Here is a 19,555-nt window from a genome sequence, read left to right as displayed (position 1 = left end):
AATTATAGTCCCACTAAGCGCAAACCAGATGGGAGGGCGAATCGCTGCAGAATACTGTGGTAGCCACGACAGTGTCACCAGCAAAGCACCCCCACACCATCACTCCTCCTCCTCCATGCTTCACGGTGGGAACCACACATACGGAGATAATCTGTTCACCTACAGTACTCTGCGTCTCTCAAATTTGAACTCGTCAGACTAAAGGACAAGCAAGTCTCTTCTTCTTATTGGTGTCCTTTAGTTGTCACGATCGTCATGGGAAGAAGTGGACCAAAGCGCAGCGTGGTACGGGTTCATTCTATTTATTTCTTTAATGAACACCGACAACAACAAAACAAATACGAACGTGACGTTCTGCAGGGCAAAATAACAACCAATGCACAATTAAGAACCCACAAATGAAAGAGGGAAAAAGGACTGCCTAAGTATGATTCAACGATAGACAACGATAGACAGCTGCCTCTGATTGGGAACCACACTAGTCACACCCTGGCCTAGCCAAAATAGAGAATAAAAACCTCTCTATGGCCAGGGTGTGACATTAGTAGTGATTTATTTGCAGCAATTTGACCATGAAGGCCTGATTCAAGCAGTCTCCTCTGAACAGTAGATGTTGAGATGTGTTTGTTATTTGAACTCTGTGATGCATGTATTTAGACTGCAATTTCTGAGGCTAGTAACTCTAATGAACTTATCCTCTGCAGCAGAGGTAACTCTGGGTCTTCCTTTCCTGTGGTGGTCCTCATGAGAGCCAGTTTCATCATAGCTCTTGATGGTTTTTGCGACTGCACTTGAAGAAACTTTCAAAGTTCTTGACATTTTCTGTAATGACTGACCTTCATGTCTTAAAGTAATGATGGACTGTCGTTTCTCTTTGCTTATTTGAGCTGTTCTTGCCATAATATGGACTTGGTATTTTACCAAATATGGCTATCTTCTGTATACCACCCTTACCTTGTCACAACACAACTGATTGGCTCGAAAGCATTAAGGAAAGAAATTCCACAAATTAACTTTTAACAAGGCACACCTGTTAATTGAAATGCTTTCCAGGTGACTACCTCATGAAGCTGGTTGAGAGAATGCCAAGAGTGTGCAAAGCTGTCATCAAGGCAAAGGGTGGCTACTTTGCAGAATCTTAAATATAAAATATATTTTTATTTGTTTAAGACTTTTTTGGTTACTACATGATTCCATATGTGTTATTTCATAGTGTTGATGTCTTCACTATTATTCTACAATGTTGAAAATAGTAAAAATAAAGACAAGCCCTGGAATGAGTAGGTGTGTCCAAACCTTTGACTGGTACTGTATAAGATAAAAGCATGGAGTTATAAAGTGTGTCTTATTTTACTTCTATTCTCATTTAGATGCAGTGTTAGTGTTGAGAGAGTTTACAGAAGCGCAACACACAATGTTCCCAATTCACCCTGTGTAATTAGCTGTCTGCCTGCTCCTCTTTCTTCCTTTCCTTTTCTCCAATCTGGAGAAGAGGAGGGTGCCCTGCGGAGCTCAGAGAACTACCGGAGCTGAACGTAAGAGTGTGTGACTCAACTTAATTCCTTATTATAAAGGTGTGAAAGACTTCTTATTAAAAAAAAGAGGACAATTACGCACAGGGAAATGGAGACAAGCTTTGAAATGTATATTTCAGCACTGCAGTAAGTGGGATAGTATTAACACCTGGTGACCTTACTGAGCAAGGCTGAGGCTGGCAATGCATGGTCTGTCTGTCTGTAGACGTACCATACGTTCCTCACAGGTGGACAAGCGGGAATTAAAAGGTAGTTCAAAGAGGGACTTTCTCCCTTTCCGTCCAGCCGTCCCCTGTCTGTCTGTTCCCCAGCTTTAGAGAGGTCGTGTGGGGGTCGAACAGGCCGTCCCCTGTGTGGTGACTCTAATCTCACTTTACTTCCCCAGGGGACATCACTAAAACCTGATAGCGACAGCCAAGATGTGACTGCAGCACCAAAGACCCTGGGCATCTGTCTCTCTCAAGAAGATAGTTGGGCATTGGTCAGAGACTAGGCCTGTTCAGAGCATGATTGCTTACGGTTTTCATGTGATTACCATAAAGGTACCATAAAACATTAGATTGAACCTTCTCCCATTGGACTGCATGTGAAATAAAAACAAATACATAAATGATTCTTCATTCAGTAGCACCACATTTGGAGATCAGTTTATTTATTTTTTTATCCGTTATTTTACCAGGTAAGTTGACTGAGAACACATTCTTATTTACAGCAACAACCTGGGGAATAGTTACAGGAGAGATGAATGAGCCAATTGTAAGCTGAGGATGATTAGGTAGCCATGATGGTTTGAGGGCCAGATTGGGAATTTAGCCAGAACACCAGGGTTAACACCCCTACTCTTACAATAAGTGCCATGGGATCTTTAATGACCTCAGAGAGTCAGGACACCTGTTTAACGTCCCATCCGAAAGACAGCACCCTACATAGGGCAATGTCCCCAATCACTGCCCTGGGGCATTGGGATATTTTTTAAACCAGAGGAAAGAGTGCCTCCTACTGGCCCTCCAACACCACTTCCAGCAGCATCTGGTCTCCCATCCAGAGACTGACCAGGACCAACCCTGCTTAGCTTCAGAAGAAAGCCAGCAGTGGTATGCAGGTATGCAGTTCAGACTAACCAAATCCTATTGTGATGCAATGAGGTGCACATGAGGTAAGTTTGAAACAGAATGGGAGGCTTTGGTCTGAAAGCCTGTTTTGTTTCCTGTAAAAAGCTTTTTGAAAAGAATTATGCCATAACAGATTATCCTAGATACAAATCCGAGATGGTGGATTAGTTCGCTCACAACCAACCCCTTCAAATAATCAGGGCAAAGTAAGGGCACAGAGCTCACGCAGTGGTGTTACCATTCCTGACATGGCATAGTAATGTTACCATAATATCAATAGAGCAGAACATAGAGAAATACAGTATTTCAGGAGACCGAGAGTCAAATCTGCTAAGGTCTTACCAACATGCCATATGGGTGGGACAGTGGAACCATGTATCAAGTTTCCAAAACAATGAATGACTACAGGTAAATACAGAAAACCCTTGCAAAAATTGCAAGGAATGAATGGATCATGAGGCACGCTTTAATCACACCTCCAGTCCTCAGAGTGTGCTGCAGGTTGATGCTGTCTGACACTTCACAGGTTTCTCTCTGTAGCCTATAGCTCTGTATGAATACATGTGAGTTCCACAGACAGCAGTGCAATGCTCATTCGTTCCTCCACACAGTTACCCAGACACTGGCCCTGAGGTTATCCCTGAGCTGCCTGTAACACTGCCCAGTCTCTTTAATGAGTTAGCTAGCCCAACGGCTGCACCTGGAAATCACAGGCTGGTCAAGCAGGCCTCAATATAGGTCACTGTTACCTCTGGGATATTCAGGACTCCACTCTCCTTTCACACTTATTGGGCCATTTGTGTTTTTCAAAGCAGTGTTAAGTTACCGCCTAGTATTGCGTAAGAATGCAGAACACAACTACCATTCACCTATTCACAAAGGCATAGACTATAGATAGTGTTTGTGTTGGTTTATTATTGAGTGGAGAGGGTTAGATGATGGACAATGGTATATAATGACATGAGTGAAATCCCACAGGACTGACCAGGCCTACAGGTTACTGTTATTGTGGACTGCCAAAGGGTAGTTCATAAGACACTGAACATAAAAGCAAGTTTCACACTGTCCCTTGATGATGCAGCACCAAAGCAGCCCCTGGTCATAGCTCCAACAACTAGTGCAGAAGCAGCACCAAGAATGGACACAGACCGTGTCAATTACAAAGATTCCTGTGTGCATTGTTGTCATATGCTTTATATAGCTGACAGTGTACTATGAGCTTGGGATTTGCCATCACATGCACTAATTGCCGGCGTACAAATTAGTAATGCTCCAGAGTCTCCTTTCTCAGCACAGTTCCACTCCCACCAGTGACAGAGAAAGAGGCTCTCAACACTGATCCCTGCTTGGTGACACTCAGTCCCAGTTATGTCTGATGAAATTATTAGTGTCCTATTGGATGCCAGGGCAGGCTGAAATAGTCTGCATGCCTTAATGCTTCATTCCTCAACAGGATAATCAGGAAAGACTTTCAGGAGGAAATCTTCAACTCATCATGTTATGTTCCTGTGAAGACTACTCTCTGTTATTATCTATGCATAGTCACTTTAATAACTCTACCTACATGTACATATTACTTCAATTACCTCGACTAACCGGTGCCCCAGCACATTGACTCTGTACTGGTACCCACTGTATATAGCCTCGCTACTGTCATTTTACTGCTGCTCTTGAATTATTTGTTACTTTTATTTCTAACTTTTTGTAGGTATTTTCTTAAAACTGCATTGTTGGTTAAGGGCTTGTGAGTAAGTATTCACTGTACGGTCTACTACACCTGTTGTATTCGGTGCATGTGATTTGATGGATTCTTTGCATGGATGGAATTGCAAATGATATTTGTTGAATTGCAATTTGAAGCATATGTCAGTGTTGGTTATTTCATGGTAATTGCACAGGATTTTTAGGACAATATCACTGCTTATCTGTCTAGCTTTGAGGCTATACTTACTTTGGGAAGGTATGCAGAATTCCTTATCTTGCTGACCATGTCTTGTCCATCGGGGTGTACTTTGGCTACATGAGTCCACATCCTCTCCCAAGTGACACCCTCAATGGGAAAACCAGTTCTGTTCACGTAAAAGAGCACACCCCCATCTTTCTCATCTTCTTCTCCCGATGAACGTCCAGCGTTGTTGGGGGTGCTAAGGGTGGCAGATTCAGCACCCGGGCTCGAGTTGCAATACGTACTGCCACTGGTACTTTTGGATCGGTGCCTCCCCATCTTAGCTGCAGATGAACAAGTGCTAGTGGCGTTGGGTCCAGTCATCGTTCAATTCAAAAGTGGAGGTCCCTGCAGTTGGCAGCCCGTGATGATTCCACTTGCTTTTGTCAATAACCCAGGCTTCCTATAACATGTTGCTGTACCAATATCCACTACCGTACATCCAAATAACGGATACTGCAATCACTCAAATAAACGAAATTAAGAAAGAAATCGCATATGTCAAGCTTTTAGGTAGAAATGCACCAGAAAAAAATATACATTTCATATTCAGCTAAGCATAATCTTTACTCATTAAAAAGGCTGAAAGATGCCACCAAGTAATCTAACCGCAAAGCATAACCCACTTAAATACCGCATAATGTGTGGACCATTCATAACAATGTAGTTTGCTGGTTAGCCGTAGTAGAATATTCACGGTTAGGCTCGCTCCTCTTTAACTTCATCCTTTGCTCAGAACACTGCTGGTACGTATGACCCCCACAGCTTGAGACAACCCCTGCAATGCATTCCGATCCGTTCGTAGTCTACATATTTCCCCAATATCGAGTAGGCTATTCGAAAGCTTTGTCCTCATGATGAAAACTCCTCTTTGATAATTTAGTCATCCATCACATGGTTAATTTTTTGCTTAAATGATGTCACTATGTGGTTCTGTCTATAGTAACCCCGGCAGCCAGCCGCGTTCTAAATTATTTCATTGGGTGTAGCAACAAAGAGAGGCGGACTTACGTAGACTTCATACCAAATAAGGAACTAGTCCCTTGCTGTGATTGGTGGCGATAGCGGATGAGGGCGTCAACAAGTGAAATTTGCAACAAATGGGATTTTTTTTCTCCCACCACTGGTCAACACTTTTAAAGTCGTACTGTCATAAAGGTTGTTACAATGTAACAACTTCACACTGATTCAAGGTAACCCGTTGGTGTCGGACGTGAAATGGTCAGTGGCTATTCAGAAAGTAAACTTATGGACATACTTACATATTGTCCAAGATGATCAAAGGCTTGATTGTTAATGCATATAACCAATAAGTATTGTGAAGTGATAGGAGGACATTTTATTTATGTATCAGAATACCCCAGCGGGATATCAAGGTTAGGCCTACTTGTTTAGAAATGTGAAAATATGCACTCCAGTAACAGGCTAGTTGGTCAAATATGCACATATTCTGGACAATGTCAGCCAATTCTAATTGGGTTTTCTAACTTTCTCTACACGTTTTCCAGTATTGGGAAAACCTAGAGCTTGCATTTCAATCACTTATGATACTGTCACAAAAAAAACATAATTTGTTGAACCATCAAGTTATTAGAACACAGTATGCTTTTAAAATGGATTTGCATATTGATCACTACATGAAGAAACCGTTGTTACAATGTCTAAGTCATTACTACAACTCTTCTGTAACCACCTCATTGACTCCAAGTTATAAAAAATATGCAAAATAATAACAACCACTGACAATACTGAGCGGAAAATCCTTTTATTGTATTGTTTTCACTTTCAATTAACATTATCTACAGATAAGCAAGTATCCATGTGGCCCCTTTCCACGGACAAAATTCAAAGGACAAAAAACACAAACAATACAAACACCTTAGTTTTACAGTACACTCTGGGGCACTTTGAAGGGATTGTGCAACATCATACACATTATATAGCAGCTGCAGTGTAACAGTGTTGGCACTGACTATACTGTGGATTACATTGCTAAATTATAAATCAGGCTGTCAGAGACTTTAGATAGTGGCGTGTCAAAGCCATATAATAATAGATGGTTAATTGTCACATACACCAGATAGGTGCAGTAAAATGTGTGGTTTTATAGCCATAGTAGCACAGCACCCCTGGAGTCGGGTTACGTGCATTGCTCAAGGGCACATTGATGTATGTTCTACCTTGTCGGCTTGGGTATTCGAACCAGCAACCTTTCGGTTACTGACCCAACGCTCTAACCGCCAGTCTACCATATGGTGTATTGCACATACACTACATAACCAAAAGTATGTTGACCCAGCTTCAAAGTAGTGGATTTGGCTATTTCAGCGACACCCGTTGCTGAAAAGGTGTATAAAATCGAGTACACAGCCATGCAATCTCCATAGACAAACATTGGCAGTAGAATGGCCTTACTGAAGAGCTCAGTGACTTTCAACGTGGCACTATCATAGGATTCCACCTTTCCAACAAGTCAGTTCGTCCACATTTCTGCCCTGCTAGAGCTTCCCCGGGCAACTGTAAGTGCTGTTATTGTGAAGTGGAAACGTCTAGGAGCAACAACAGCTTAGCCGCATAATTGGTAGGCCACAGAAGCTCACAGAATGGGACCGCCGAGTGCTGAAGTGCGTTGCGCGTAAAAATCATCTGTCCTCGGTCTCAACACTTACTACAGCGTTCCAAACTACCTCTGGAAGCAACGTCAGCACAAGAACTGTCTGTCGGGAGCTTCATGAAATGGGTTTCCACTTGGTGGAGGAGAAATAATGGTCTGGGGCTGCATTTTATGGTTGGGACTAGGCCCCTTAGTTCCAGTGAACGGAAATCTTAACGCTACAGCATACAATGACATTCTAGACGATTCTGTACTTCCAACTTTGGGGCAACAGTTTGGGGAAGGCCCTTTTCTGTTTCAGGATGACAATGCCCCCGTGCACAAAGTGAGGTCCATACAGAAATGGTTTGTTGAGATTGGTATCAAAGAACTTTACTGGCCTGCACAGAGCCCTGACCTCAACCGCATCGGACACCTTTGGGATTAATTGGAATGTCGACTGTGAGCCAGGCCCAACATCATTGGGCGAACTTACTAATGCCCTTGTGGCTGAATGGAAGCAAGTCCCGGCAGCAATGTTCCAACATCTAGTGAAAAGCCTTCCCAGAAAAGTGGAGGATGTTATAGCAGCAATGGGGGGACCAACTCAATATTAATGCCCATGATTTTGGAATGAGATGTTCGACGAGCAGGTGTCTACATACTTTTGGCGATGCAGTGTAAATACTGTATATAATTAGTTCAGTTTGGATGTACTCATTCTTAATTGGGGACAAATAAGAATGAGTGTCTATGCAAGGATTACATTTAATACAATTATTAATTTCAGTGGTCTTTGAAATATCAAGAGCTTGGTAAATGGAATAAATTTGAAGTAAGATAAATAAATAATTTAGACATAACTACATTGCTATAAAACATGTAATAAGTTCATTATCAAAATTAGAAAAAAGCAATGAAATGTTATGAATGTCCATATAGAAATGGTACTTCTTCATTATTCAGAACTAAGTAAAAGGCTAGAAAAGAAAGGAAAACATCTGTCAACCAAATAAATATGTTTTCTACAGTCATAAGTAGCTAAATAATAACATTCGCTCTGACACTCAAATATGAATAATTATAAGCACATATCCTGCAGGAAACAGGATAACAAATAAAGGCCTATGGATTGGATCTTCTGATTATTGATTGGATGAGAGGAATTGTTCCTGTTAAAACAAAGAAAATACAAGAGCCAATATAGTGGTTTAGAAATGTTCTGGGAGATGGCTACTGTGCCCTAGTCTTTAAAGACACAGACTGAGCTATATAAGCTCCTATGAAGGTTTGGCGATGTTTGAATTGTGATGCTGCAGTCATTATGACTCCTGTTTGTGCTTCATCATCCACACAGCATTCTTAGTATTTCCACGAAATCCCTCTAGGTGGCGCTGCTATACCATTAGCTACCTATCTCGGCAGAACAATTATCTGTGCCATGTATTCAACAAACGTATCAATGTTTTAACACTTTCAAAAGCATTCATGTTAGTAATATACTGAAAAGTAGACTGTGCATATTGCACATTTGCCATATGCCTTGTGCACCTTGTGTGTCATATTTGGTCCATATTTGTATGAATGGCTTAAATCTCAAGACAAGAAGTAACAATGATCATCCTCACAGGCCAAGGCAGGTCAGAGATCCTACATTCTATGCTCCCGTGTGGTTCTGTATTATGCCTTAAATAGGTTTAAATAAGCACCACTTCATGAACCAGAGATGATGGTGATTGTAGAGACAGTAGTGGATCATCAAGCAGAAGAAGCAGGGGGACTATGGGAAGTCTGAAAGGTGTATTTGAGTGCTTATAGTTTACCTGTCTGTAAACAAATCATGGCTCAGCTAAAACCACTACAGTAAAAACATTCTCATAATAACACATTACAAGATACAATCCAGAGAAAAGAGAGATTTCAAGTAACCTCAGGAAACGTTGTTGAATGCGCTGTAGGCCTCCAAAATGTTCCGTAGATTGTTAAGCGACCTATTTGGGTTACAGTGAGGTCTCCTGGGAAAAGCTGACTGATGTGTCCATCTTGGCGCCATTGGTTGGCTTGTCTGATAGGCACTTAGTAGTGACCTAAGACAAGAGGAGGAAGATATATTTAATTAAAGTCTTACATAGTCCTTTCATGAGAAGAGTCTTCTCATCACTCAAGTGGCTAGTAACAATGGCATAAGCCAATCACTGTTCATTAAACCAACACAGTGGGGTGCATAATCACAGAGCCAAATTCTAACGTCATAGGGCATCTCAACTGCCTGAAGACTATTTCAAATAATGCATTGAAAATACATGAATTAAAAGGTTTTATTTTCTTTCACTCTGCTCTCTGCATGATACAGATTGACATTAGACAAGCCCGGCAGAAAGACTGTTCTGTCTTTTGATGTTTACCCGGGTCTTGATGTGGGCAATCTCATGACATATGAGACAGCTTCAAAATGGCTGTCAATGTAAAAGAACAAGCAGACTAGTGACCTGACCTCTGCGTGTGATACATCATTCAAGGAAAAGGTCACAAGTGATTGAGGGGGTGACCTTTCAGTAGAAAGAAAAAATAAGAGAAAATCTCTCTTAGGGAAAAGGAGAGAACGTGACTTACTGCTTGAAGAGTTTTGTTGTCAATGCCCATGTTGACATTGTTCCTTTTCAGTTCTGATTTTATTAAGGCTGAAACAAAACAAAAGAAAGTGATTAAGAGAGCCTCAAACAATATATAAACATAAACATTTGTGGCGTAGCCTTCATAGTATTGTTATGTATTGTATTATATTGTATTCTCAGTCTGTTTCAGTTTTCATAGCAGAAGGTGAATCATATGGAAGACATCCATACTCCACAGAACAGAGCAGAACAGATGAGTGCAGAACAGATCAGAGCAGTGAGCCAACCAACCTGTGAGAAAGATACCCAGGAAGATCCAGACACAGATGAACAGGTTCCCAACCAGGGGGTTATAGTCCGTTGTCAGTTTCCCCTGGATCAAAGTAAAAATAATCCCAAAGATCTGAGGGAAGAAGGTGATATGAGAGTGAAAAAACATTGGACACCTGTATTGTGTCAAGGTTATACAAGCATTATACTAACTGACAAAACAGATTGCCTTCCCACTTGGCAAAGAAGCTTAACCTGTATGAAGAATCAGAATAGAAAGTATATACTGTGTGGATATATACTTGTTTGAAAATGGTTGTGGTTAGGGTAAGGTTACACAATATCCTGTTAAGAGGAGGACACATTTTGTGTTGTATGAGAATGCACAAAAGTATTTACCTGAAAAATTCTCTGGAGTCAGTCACACATGGTTCCACAAACAATGAAAAAGACTTGTGATTGTTAGCACGTGTTTGGGGCTCACCTGTGCAAAAGCATTAAGGAGACCAGAGGATGTCCCTTCCGATTCAGGATATGTAATTTCAACCCCAAACTCAAAGCCAAGCGGAAGGTAACCTGTCATGAAGAACCTACAGAATGACATAATCATCAGTGAACCATGGCTGCCCTCAGGGAAAACAGACTGCTTTATGGCGATGCCGTTGTTTTGGTTGAACATAGCCTCTGGCCACTACATAGCTAATCAAGTGGAATTGTGTGTGTGAGTGTTTACCTTCAAAACATACAAGAGCAAGAAGAACTGATGACAAAATAAGTAACGACAAGAAAAGAAGGTCCCTGTTTTTTAACGCCATACTGTTCACTAGATCTTCATGTTGACACAATGTGCAACATTGGCAATTATAACTATATCACTTCTTAATTGTCATTTCAAGAACTTATTTACAATTTTAGAACAAACCCGGTGTAAAGGCTGTCAATGTTGTTCTCCCCCTTTAACGAGGAGGAGCATGGATAGGACCAAGATGCGGATTGAGGGAAATAAGCCATCTTTTAATGAACACACAGCAAACAAGACACTACAAACTACAAAACAACAAACGTGACTAACCTTCAACTGTCCTGTGAGGACACAGGAACAAACACCCACAAAACAACAGTGAAACCCTGGCTGCCTTTGTATGACTCTCAATTAGAGACAAACAATACACACCTGTCTCTAATTGAGAATCATACCAGGCCGAACACAAAACCCCACATAGAAATACAAAACATAGACAAACCCACCCAACTCACGCCCTGACCAACTAAAATGAATACAAAACAAAGGAAAACAGGTCAGGAACGTGACAGAACCCCCCCCTTAAGGTGCGAACTCCGGGCGCACCAGCACAAAGTCTAGGGGAGGGTCTGGGTGGGCGTCTGTCCACGGTGGCGGCTCTGGCGGTGGACGAGGTCCCCACCCCACCATAATCAATCCCCGCTTCTTTATCCCCCTCCCAATGACCACCCTCCCACTAACCCCACCTAAATGAAGGGGCAGCACCGGGATAAGGGGCAGCACCGGGATAAGGGGCAGCACCGGGACAAGGGGCAGCACCGGGACAAGGGGCAGCACCGGGACAAGGGGCAGCACCGGGACAAGGGGCAGCACCGGGACAAGGGGCAGCACCGGGACAAGGGGCAGCACCGGGACAAGGGGCAGCACCGGGACAAGGGGCAGCACCGGGACAAGGGGCAGCACCGGGACAAGGGGCAGCACCGGGACAAGGGGCAGCACCGGGACAAGGGGCAACACCGGGATAAGGGGCAACACCGGGATAAGGGGCAGCAGGTCCTGGCTGAGGGACTCCAGCAGGTCCTGGCTGAGGGACTCCGGCAGGTCCGGGCTGAGTGGCAGCTCCGGACTGTAGGGCAGCTCCGGACTGTACGGCAGCTCCGGACTGTCGGGCAGCTCCTGACTGGCGGGCGTCTCTGGCAGCTCCTGACTGGCGGGCGTCTCTGGCAGCTCCTGACTGGCGGGCGTCTCTGGCAGCTCCTGACTGGCGGGCGTCTCTGGCAGCTCCTGACTGGCGGGCGTCTCTGGCAGCTCCTGACTGGCGGGCGTCTCTGGCAGCTCCTGACTGGCGGGCGTCTCTGGCAGCTCCTGACTGACGGACGGCTCTAGCGGCTCCTGACTGACGGACGGCTCTACTGGCTCGGGACAGACGGGCGGCTCTAATGGCTCGTGGCAGACGGCTGACTCAGATGGCGCTGGGCAGACAGATGGCTCAGACGGCGCTGGGCAGACAGATGGCTCAGACGGCGCTGGGCAGACAGATGGCTCAGACGGCGCTGGGCAGACAGATGGCTCAGACGGCGCTGGGCAGACAGATGGCTCAGACGGCGCTGGGCAGACAGATGGCTCAGACGGCGCTGGGCAGACAGATGGCTCAGACGGAGCTGGGCAGACGGGCCGTTCAGGCACCGCTGGGCAGACGGCAGACTCTGGCCGGCTGAGACGCACTATAGGCCTGGTGCGTGGTACCGGAACTGGAGGTACCGGGCTGAGGGCACGCACCTCAGGGCGAGTGCGGGGAACAGGAACAGGGCACACTGGACTCTCGTGGCGCACTCTAGGCCTGGTGCGTGGTACCGGAACTGGAGGTACCGGGCTGAGGGCACGCACCTCAGGGCGAGTGCGGGGAGAAGGAACAGTGCGTCCAGGGCTCTGGAGATGCACAGGAGGCTTGGTGCGTGGTGCCGGAACTGGAGGCACCGGGCTGGAGACACGCACCATAGGGAGAGTACGTGGAAGAGGAACAGGGCTCTGGAGATGCACTGGAAGCCTGGTGCGTGGTGTAGGCACTGGTGGTACTGAGCTGGGGTGGGAAGGTGGCGCCGGATATACCGGACCGTGAAGGAGGACACGTGCTCTTGAGCACCGAGCCTCCCCAACCTTACCAGGTTGAATGGACCCCGTAGCCCTGCCAGTGCGGCGAGGTGGAATAGCCCGCACTGAGCTATGCAGGCGAACCGGGGACACCACCTGTAAGGCTGGTGCCATGTACGCCGGCCCGAGGAGACGTACTGGAGGCCAGATACGTTGGGCCGGCTTCATGGCATCCGGCTCGATGCCCAACCTAGCCCTCCCAGTGCGGCAAGGTGGAATAGCCCGCACTGGGCTAAGCACGCGTACTGGGGACACCGTGCGCTTCACCGCATAACACGGTGTCTGACCAGTACGACGCCCTCTTACTCCACGGCAAGCCCGGGGAGTTGGCTCAGGTATCCAACCCGGCTTCGCCACACTCCCCTTTAGCCCCCCCCCAAGAAATTTTTGGGTGAGCCTCTCGGGCTTCCGTGCTAGCCGCGTACCCTCATACCTGCGCTCCTGGGCTGTGGCTGCCTTCCTCTCCTCCCGAGAGCGGCGATTCACACCAACCTTAGCCCAGGGTCCTTCTCCATTGAAAATTTGCTCCCAACTCCATTCCTCTTCTCTCCATTGCTTTAGTTCTTGTTCTCTCTCCTCAATCCGCTTGGTCCTGTTGTGGTGGGTGTTTCTGTAAAGGCTGTCAATGTTGTTCTCCCCCTTTAACGAGGAGGAGCATGGATAGGACCAAGATGCGGATTGAGGGAAATAAGCCATCTTTTAATGAACACACAGCAAACAAGACACTACAAACTACAAAACAACAAACGTGACTAACCTTCAACTGTCCTGTGAGGACACAGGAACAAACACCCACAAAACAACAGTGAAACCCTGGCTGCCTTTGTATGACTCTCAATTAGAGACAAACAATACACACCTGTCTCTAATTGAGAATCATACCAGGCCGAACACAAAACCCCACATAGAAATACAAAACATAGACAAACCCACCCAACTCACGCCCTGACCAACTAAAATGAATACAAAACAAAGGAAAACAGGTCAGGAACGTGACACCCGGTCGTCATTGTAAATAAGAATGTGTTCTTAATTGACTTACCTGTATAAATAAAGGTGAAATAATAAAAAATACAAAGCAGGGTTATCTTACCCCAGCACCCCAGCAGTGAAGAACACCAGGTAAATAGTGTTGAGGTTCAGAGTGAAGCTGAACAGCACCATACCAATGAAAGACAGGATGTACACTATCAGAGTGGTCATTCTGAGGAACAAGCACAGGACAGAACATCGTTGGGAATAAAAGTGGATGTTCTATACAGAGGCTCACTATTGAAGAGGGAATAGGTCGGTATCATGGGCAGGGAAAATGTACAACGTCACTCCCACCTTCATCATTCTCTCTATGTCGCAGGGACTTACTGTACATAGCCTATATAAGTTAACTTTATTATGAATTACTTCATAGCTTGCTGAAAATGTCCCTGATTCTAACCATTGGTTTCATACCCAACCCAGCACCTGTATGAATAGCATATCAGAACACATCACAGTTCTCCAGAGGATAATAAGTTAAGCAGAGGGTGACTTTCAGAGCAAATGAGAATGCTTAGTCATGTGAGAAATCTCCCTAAATCTGATTAGTCAAAATGACTTGCATTAAGAGCATGTTACTTCAAACCTGTGTTAATTGGATCTGAACTGGCAGGACATCATTTTTGGAATGTACAGCAGGCTGCTTATCTAAAGGATGAGTTAAAACTCATACACTTCAGTTTGTCTTTACAACACTTCCCTTTCTAGTAACCACAGAGTACTGTATGTCCAGAAAAAAAGCCACCTTAGCGCACAAAGTCTCCAGAAATAACCGTAACGCTTTGGATAGACATACTGTAACTGCCTTCTGCGACTCACAATTGCATCATGTGCAACATAGTTTAATAACTTTGTCACCGAAGAATGTAGTGATTTATGTCACTGGCAGTTGGGCTTGGGGATGGTACCTACTTGTAGGTTTTGGTGTGGTCCAGCCACAGTCCACAGATGATGGAGCCCACCATTCCAGCCACCACCAGTGTCAGGCCAATCCTGCCTGCATTCAGCTCCTGGTTCTGGGGTGAAGAGGTTGATGTTAGTGGAAGGTACAGCAGGCTTTTCCAGGGACATGTGTCACACTATCATATTCGCATGAAGGGCCACCCACCAAAAAAGGGCCACCACCCATCAGAAAAGCCATTCCGTGACCCAGGAAACAAAACTGCAAGGTTTCAACATCATTACATAGATAGCTTTTTGAATATGAACACTGTGGTTCAAGACTTGTAAAAGTTAAACACGTTCAATATTATGAATCAAAGGTACAATTTCGAAATCATAGCGCATTTTGGGTAATTCCTCCCAGCAACATTATGAGGTTGACATGTCACACGTTACGCTGTTCATACTTACAGAAAGCAACATATTTATCGGACGAGAGGAATCCAAAAATAATAAAAGATTAGAAGTTGTTGAAACGTGCTAAATACATTTTTCTCAGATGCCAAACCAGCGCTTTATGTAGCTGTCGGCACCTTGAATGTTTTGTGAGCTGTATTAGCTAGAAAATGTTGTGCTTTCTTTAGTTTGGCTAGCAGGAAAAACAAAGCAATGATGGCCTTGTAGGCTAAATCCATCTGCCAAAGCGACTTCTATTAACTGCGAAAACCAATGCACATGGTTGAAATATATTTCCTTATTTCAGAGTTCATCTGGATCAGTGAAGGACGGATAACGTGTTGCTTGACCTTATGCAAGGGTGAACACTGAACGGACAAATAGTTCTCTGTTCTGTGTGCCAGTGTGCAACAAAAGCAACCAAGGTGAAAAATGGCAACGTCAGAACGTTGCTAAGGAAATTACCCAAGATGTGCTGTGATTTCGATGCTAAATCTAGTAACTTTGATTAAAGATTGCAGTTTTACACGTTCTGAATGAGACAGTGTTCCTGTTCATAACATTATCTATATGTTTGATGGGTGGCTCTTGGAGTAACATGGCTAAAGCGGAAAAACTCACCAGAAGCGGGCAGGCAGAGCAAGCAGAGATAGGCGAATGGAAAGGACAGGACAGGCAGAACAGTGACTATACGCTAGCAGGATAGTCCATAACTCCATAACTCCAATCATCTTTGTTGATGGGGAAGTTTTGGTTTCCATACATGGATGAATTGGTCTAATTTAGCATGTACGGAAAAGCCTCAACCCATAGCTACCTCTTCCAGTTCAAATGAGCTCTAAAAAAACTTTAATAATGACAACATTTGTATTGTTTTTTTGTGTGACTACAGCGCCTGCGATAAAACGCAAAAATAGAGACACTTTCTCACTGAGCGAGGCGTCAAAGCAGACAACCCACCCGCCCGGCTTCAGTTAGGTCATTATAATTCAAAACAATGCATTCAAAAATAAATCACATACACCCCTCGCATGCTCGCCTTTGGTGAGTTTAGGCCATAAGCGAAAATTTGAGGCTCAAGAGGACACCAGACAAAATATGGCCTGGATGCATGTATACTTTAGAAAGAAAAGGAGAGCCGCACGCTCTAGGAGCTCAGATGCAATACTTTAATAACCAACGTTTCGACAGCCAAGCTGGATGCATGTATAACCTTAAAGCTGGTCACATGGTCTGTCGGTTTAGGGGGTACAGTTCAGGGATTTATGGAAGGTCTGGTGGGAAAGTGATGTTTCCATCATTTGACATTTTACAGTGAGAGGAGGCTGCTACTAGAGTTCACGGAATGTTGCTTGTCTTTCAGTCTTTCAACCAACCCTGACTGTCTCTCTCTTCCAAGGGTAGCAGGCATGCGTGAAAAGTGGTTATGAACTACAAACAGGAGACAATGGATTCGTGCCCTGTCATGGTTTGAGCTCTCATTTCACTCCCTTTTCCTTCAAGTGTTTTACTTTTGTGCCGTTCCAGAGCTTGTGTTTGATCTAGCTATGCATGTAGTAAATCAACCCATCAAATAATCTTGATTTTCAGTAATTGGAACACACATTTTGTACTCCACTTACCTCGTAAAATGCCATAATCATCTGATTGAGAAGTGTTGACACAGAGTAGAAAGAACCAGTCATGATACCTAAAAGAAAATGTATTTATTTTACTGTTTTATACCGACATAATGATAAACTTCAATAATCTGTATAGTACACACAAAACCATGAAGTTTAACTGAACACCAACAAAAGAAACTCAAATTCAAGAAAGGATTAGCTAATAACCGGACTGAGCACTGACTGGGCAGTCAGTCTGCCTTGGGGTGTATGGGGTTAAAGACAGAAGGATCTCATAATGAACAACTATCCCCAGGAAACAATCAGTGGAATGAACAGAATGCTATAACAAGAGACTTTGAAGGACAGCACACAGGATAATTGGCCTGGCCCCAGATCTGTGTGTGCTTTGGTCAACACCTCAAACTTTCATTGTCATGTAATAAACTTTGTAATGACAACAAACACAACAGATGAGTTAGCTAAAGCATAGACCTGAGTCCAGGCTACTGGCAAGTAGTCAGGTGTCTCACCATAACTTTTAAGAAGCTTTAGGTTACTGCGTAATTCAGCAGTAATACCATAGTTATAGTGTAGTTACAAGATAAGGTGTAAGATAAGGGAAGATTATAAGTCAGGTGTCTCACCATAACTGATGAGCAGTAGGATGAAAGGTTTGTTCTTGAACAGGTTGATGATGGACTGTCTGTAGGAGTAGTCTTCAGGAGCACAGTCAGGCAGGACAGCCTGAGCTTGGCTGGGAGGTAGTGGGGGTCTGTCTTCCATGACTATGAGAAAAGAGACACAGACAACATCAACACATTTGGCTGGAAAGTAGTGGGGGTCTGTATTTTATGTCTAGGAGAGAAGTGTCATAGTCAACACTAACACTGTATTTACAGCTTTACAACATAATGGACAAGTGTTTCTCTGTTTCTTGCTTCAAAAGCACTCAGTAGCATGTGACTGCAACGGCTCCTATGCAAACCTGGTTTACAGTGGTATGTTCGAATGGTTGGTATGTTTGTATGGTATCCGTAACCTGTGGAAAATATAAGTGCAGTCGTCTGGACCTATGGAGTTTGTTGCTACAGTGACTATGATGTGCTATCCACCGGGTGCATTTCTGCAGAGTACCATTCCAGATGGCACGACAAGGCTTGTCTCAACTTAATTACCAATTACAGTCAAGATAAACAGAGCAGTGGAGACTACAGCCGTCCCATAAAACATAATGCTGATGTTGTGTCCCATCAGCTCTATGTCTTCCACAGTGTTGGGGACCAGGACAGGGGGAAGCAGGAAGCCAATAGCAGTGCCCAGCTAAAGAGGGATCAGACAAATTCATCAATGTCACACATACTCCATCAAAATACAGAAATGTCATTATTATACAGCAGTCAAACATGAACACAGCATTAGCCTGTAACGTTTACAATGTCATTAGGCTAAGGGATTCATTAGGAGCCCCCAATCACATGACTCAATAGGCCTACACACCTGGTTACCTAGCACGGCTGTTGCACATGCGGTAGACACCTCCTTCGGGCCAAACCACACTGATGCAATCCTAGAGGGCAGCCCGAGGATGAAGACTTGGGCTACGGAACATATTACCTGTGCAATCACTGTTACACCGAAAAGATCGGGCCGGACGCTGGCGCATTTCACCCACGCACCGACGCAGTTGAAACCCGCGCCCATAAGGGCTGTCAATTTCAGTCCTTTTTTATCCAGTAACCATGTTGCGGGGAAGATCAAAGGCACATACGCAACCATGTATACAATTGACAGCCAATCGATCTTGTCGCTGGATACATTGTAGAAGTGGGCGAAAATGTTGGTGATGATGCTGTACTGGATCCATTGAAATGCGTTGACGAGGGAGTAAAGGCTGAACACAGCTAAAACGGCGAATCTTCTCCAAAAGAGCTTAGTTTCGATACATTTTTCATCTCCAGGAAGCATAGCCTGTTTCTCATCTGGCGGTATCTCCTGTTCCAACGCCTTCGAGTCCAGTTCTGTCAGATGTGCCGCTCCATTCGTTAGGTCGGAGTACTGATCCCCGGTTGGGACTGCTCTGTTATGAACCGGCGTCTTGATGTTTATTTCAGATGCGTTGTCAAGCCGCAAATGCTCCTGTACTAACTCGCCAGCCACCATGATGCTGGGCGGACGTTGCCTATCTCTATACCTTATAGTCAGGAAGTACGTTTACACAAAATAGGGCAGAGCCAACATTCAGTTAGTAGGTAATACAACAACTATTCATACCGTTTAGAAAAATACCTTTTAAAATGTTGTTGGCTATCTGTATTATTCGCTCTCATATAAAGCGCCTTCTTTCGCATGGTAGCCTATGTCGGTGGCGCTTTAGTGGATGCGCATGGGATGGGGGCAGGGTGCATTTACATCACACAACTCACACATGGAGGCCTTCCGATGATGACTCCGACCAATCAAAATGCAGGATTTGGAGGGCTCTCCGAAGGGACTGTGTTATAGTAGCACTAACTCTACAGTACGGTTATGATCCCCAACCAGTCCCAAATATGTGAACGAAACAAGTGCGCACCGGCCGCTATGCATAGTAGATGAAGAAAAAATATTGTGAT

General features: G+C 44.4%; 2 protein-coding genes across 4 annotated transcripts in view; both read right to left on the bottom strand.

Annotated features, from left to right (window-relative positions):
* The window catches only part of LOC129825132 (tubulinyl-Tyr carboxypeptidase 2-like), a 38,238-nt gene extending 32,694 nt beyond the window's left edge, over positions 1-5,544 (bottom strand). Inside the window, exon 1 of one of the 3 annotated variants that reach the window (XM_055884957.1) lies at positions 4,599-5,544. In XM_055884957.1, coding sequence (XP_055740932.1) covers positions 4,599-4,916 — 318 coding nt within the window. In that variant the 5' untranslated portion in view covers positions 4,917-5,544. The remainder of the gene's footprint in view (positions 1-4,598) is intronic. The other 2 variants (XM_055884956.1, XM_055884955.1) reach the window with 2 other exon arrangements.
* A 797-nt stretch (positions 5,545-6,341) lies between these two features.
* Positions 6,342-19,364, bottom strand: LOC129825131 (feline leukemia virus subgroup C receptor-related protein 1-like). The gene is made up of 10 exons (XM_055884954.1): positions 18,441-19,364; positions 18,119-18,263; positions 17,588-17,728; positions 16,959-17,026; positions 14,911-15,014; positions 14,057-14,167; positions 10,555-10,660; positions 10,092-10,203; positions 9,799-9,866; positions 6,342-9,272 (listed from the first exon to the last, which is right to left on the bottom strand). The coding sequence occupies exons 1-10, from the start codon at positions 19,101-19,103 to the stop codon at positions 9,186-9,188; spliced, it is 1,605 nt and encodes a 534-aa protein (XP_055740929.1). The 5' UTR covers positions 19,104-19,364; the 3' UTR covers positions 6,342-9,185.
* Positions 19,365-19,555: the final 191 nt, after the last annotated feature.

Source organism: Salvelinus fontinalis, chromosome 27, assembly GCF_029448725.1.
Source record: "Salvelinus fontinalis isolate EN_2023a chromosome 27, ASM2944872v1, whole genome shotgun sequence".
Classification (NCBI taxonomy): Eukaryota; Metazoa; Chordata; class Actinopteri; order Salmoniformes; family Salmonidae; genus Salvelinus; species Salvelinus fontinalis.
This window is presented reverse-complemented; position numbering and strand designations above follow the sequence as displayed.

Excerpts from the sequence above, each read along its gene's own strand:
- LOC129825131 (XM_055884954.1), bottom strand. The coding sequence starts at position 19,103 with ATGGTGGCTGGCGAGTTAGTACAGGAGCATTTGCGGCTTGACAACGCA. Across the intron at positions 15,015-16,958 it reads TGATTATGGCATTTTACGAG|AACCAGGAGCTGAATGCAGG; the intron begins GTAAGTGGAGTA and ends TCTTCACCCCAG. Across the intron at positions 9,273-9,798 it reads ACAACAAAACTCTTCAAGCA|GTCACTACTAAGTGCCTATC; the intron begins GTAAGTCACGTT and ends CTCTTGTCTTAG.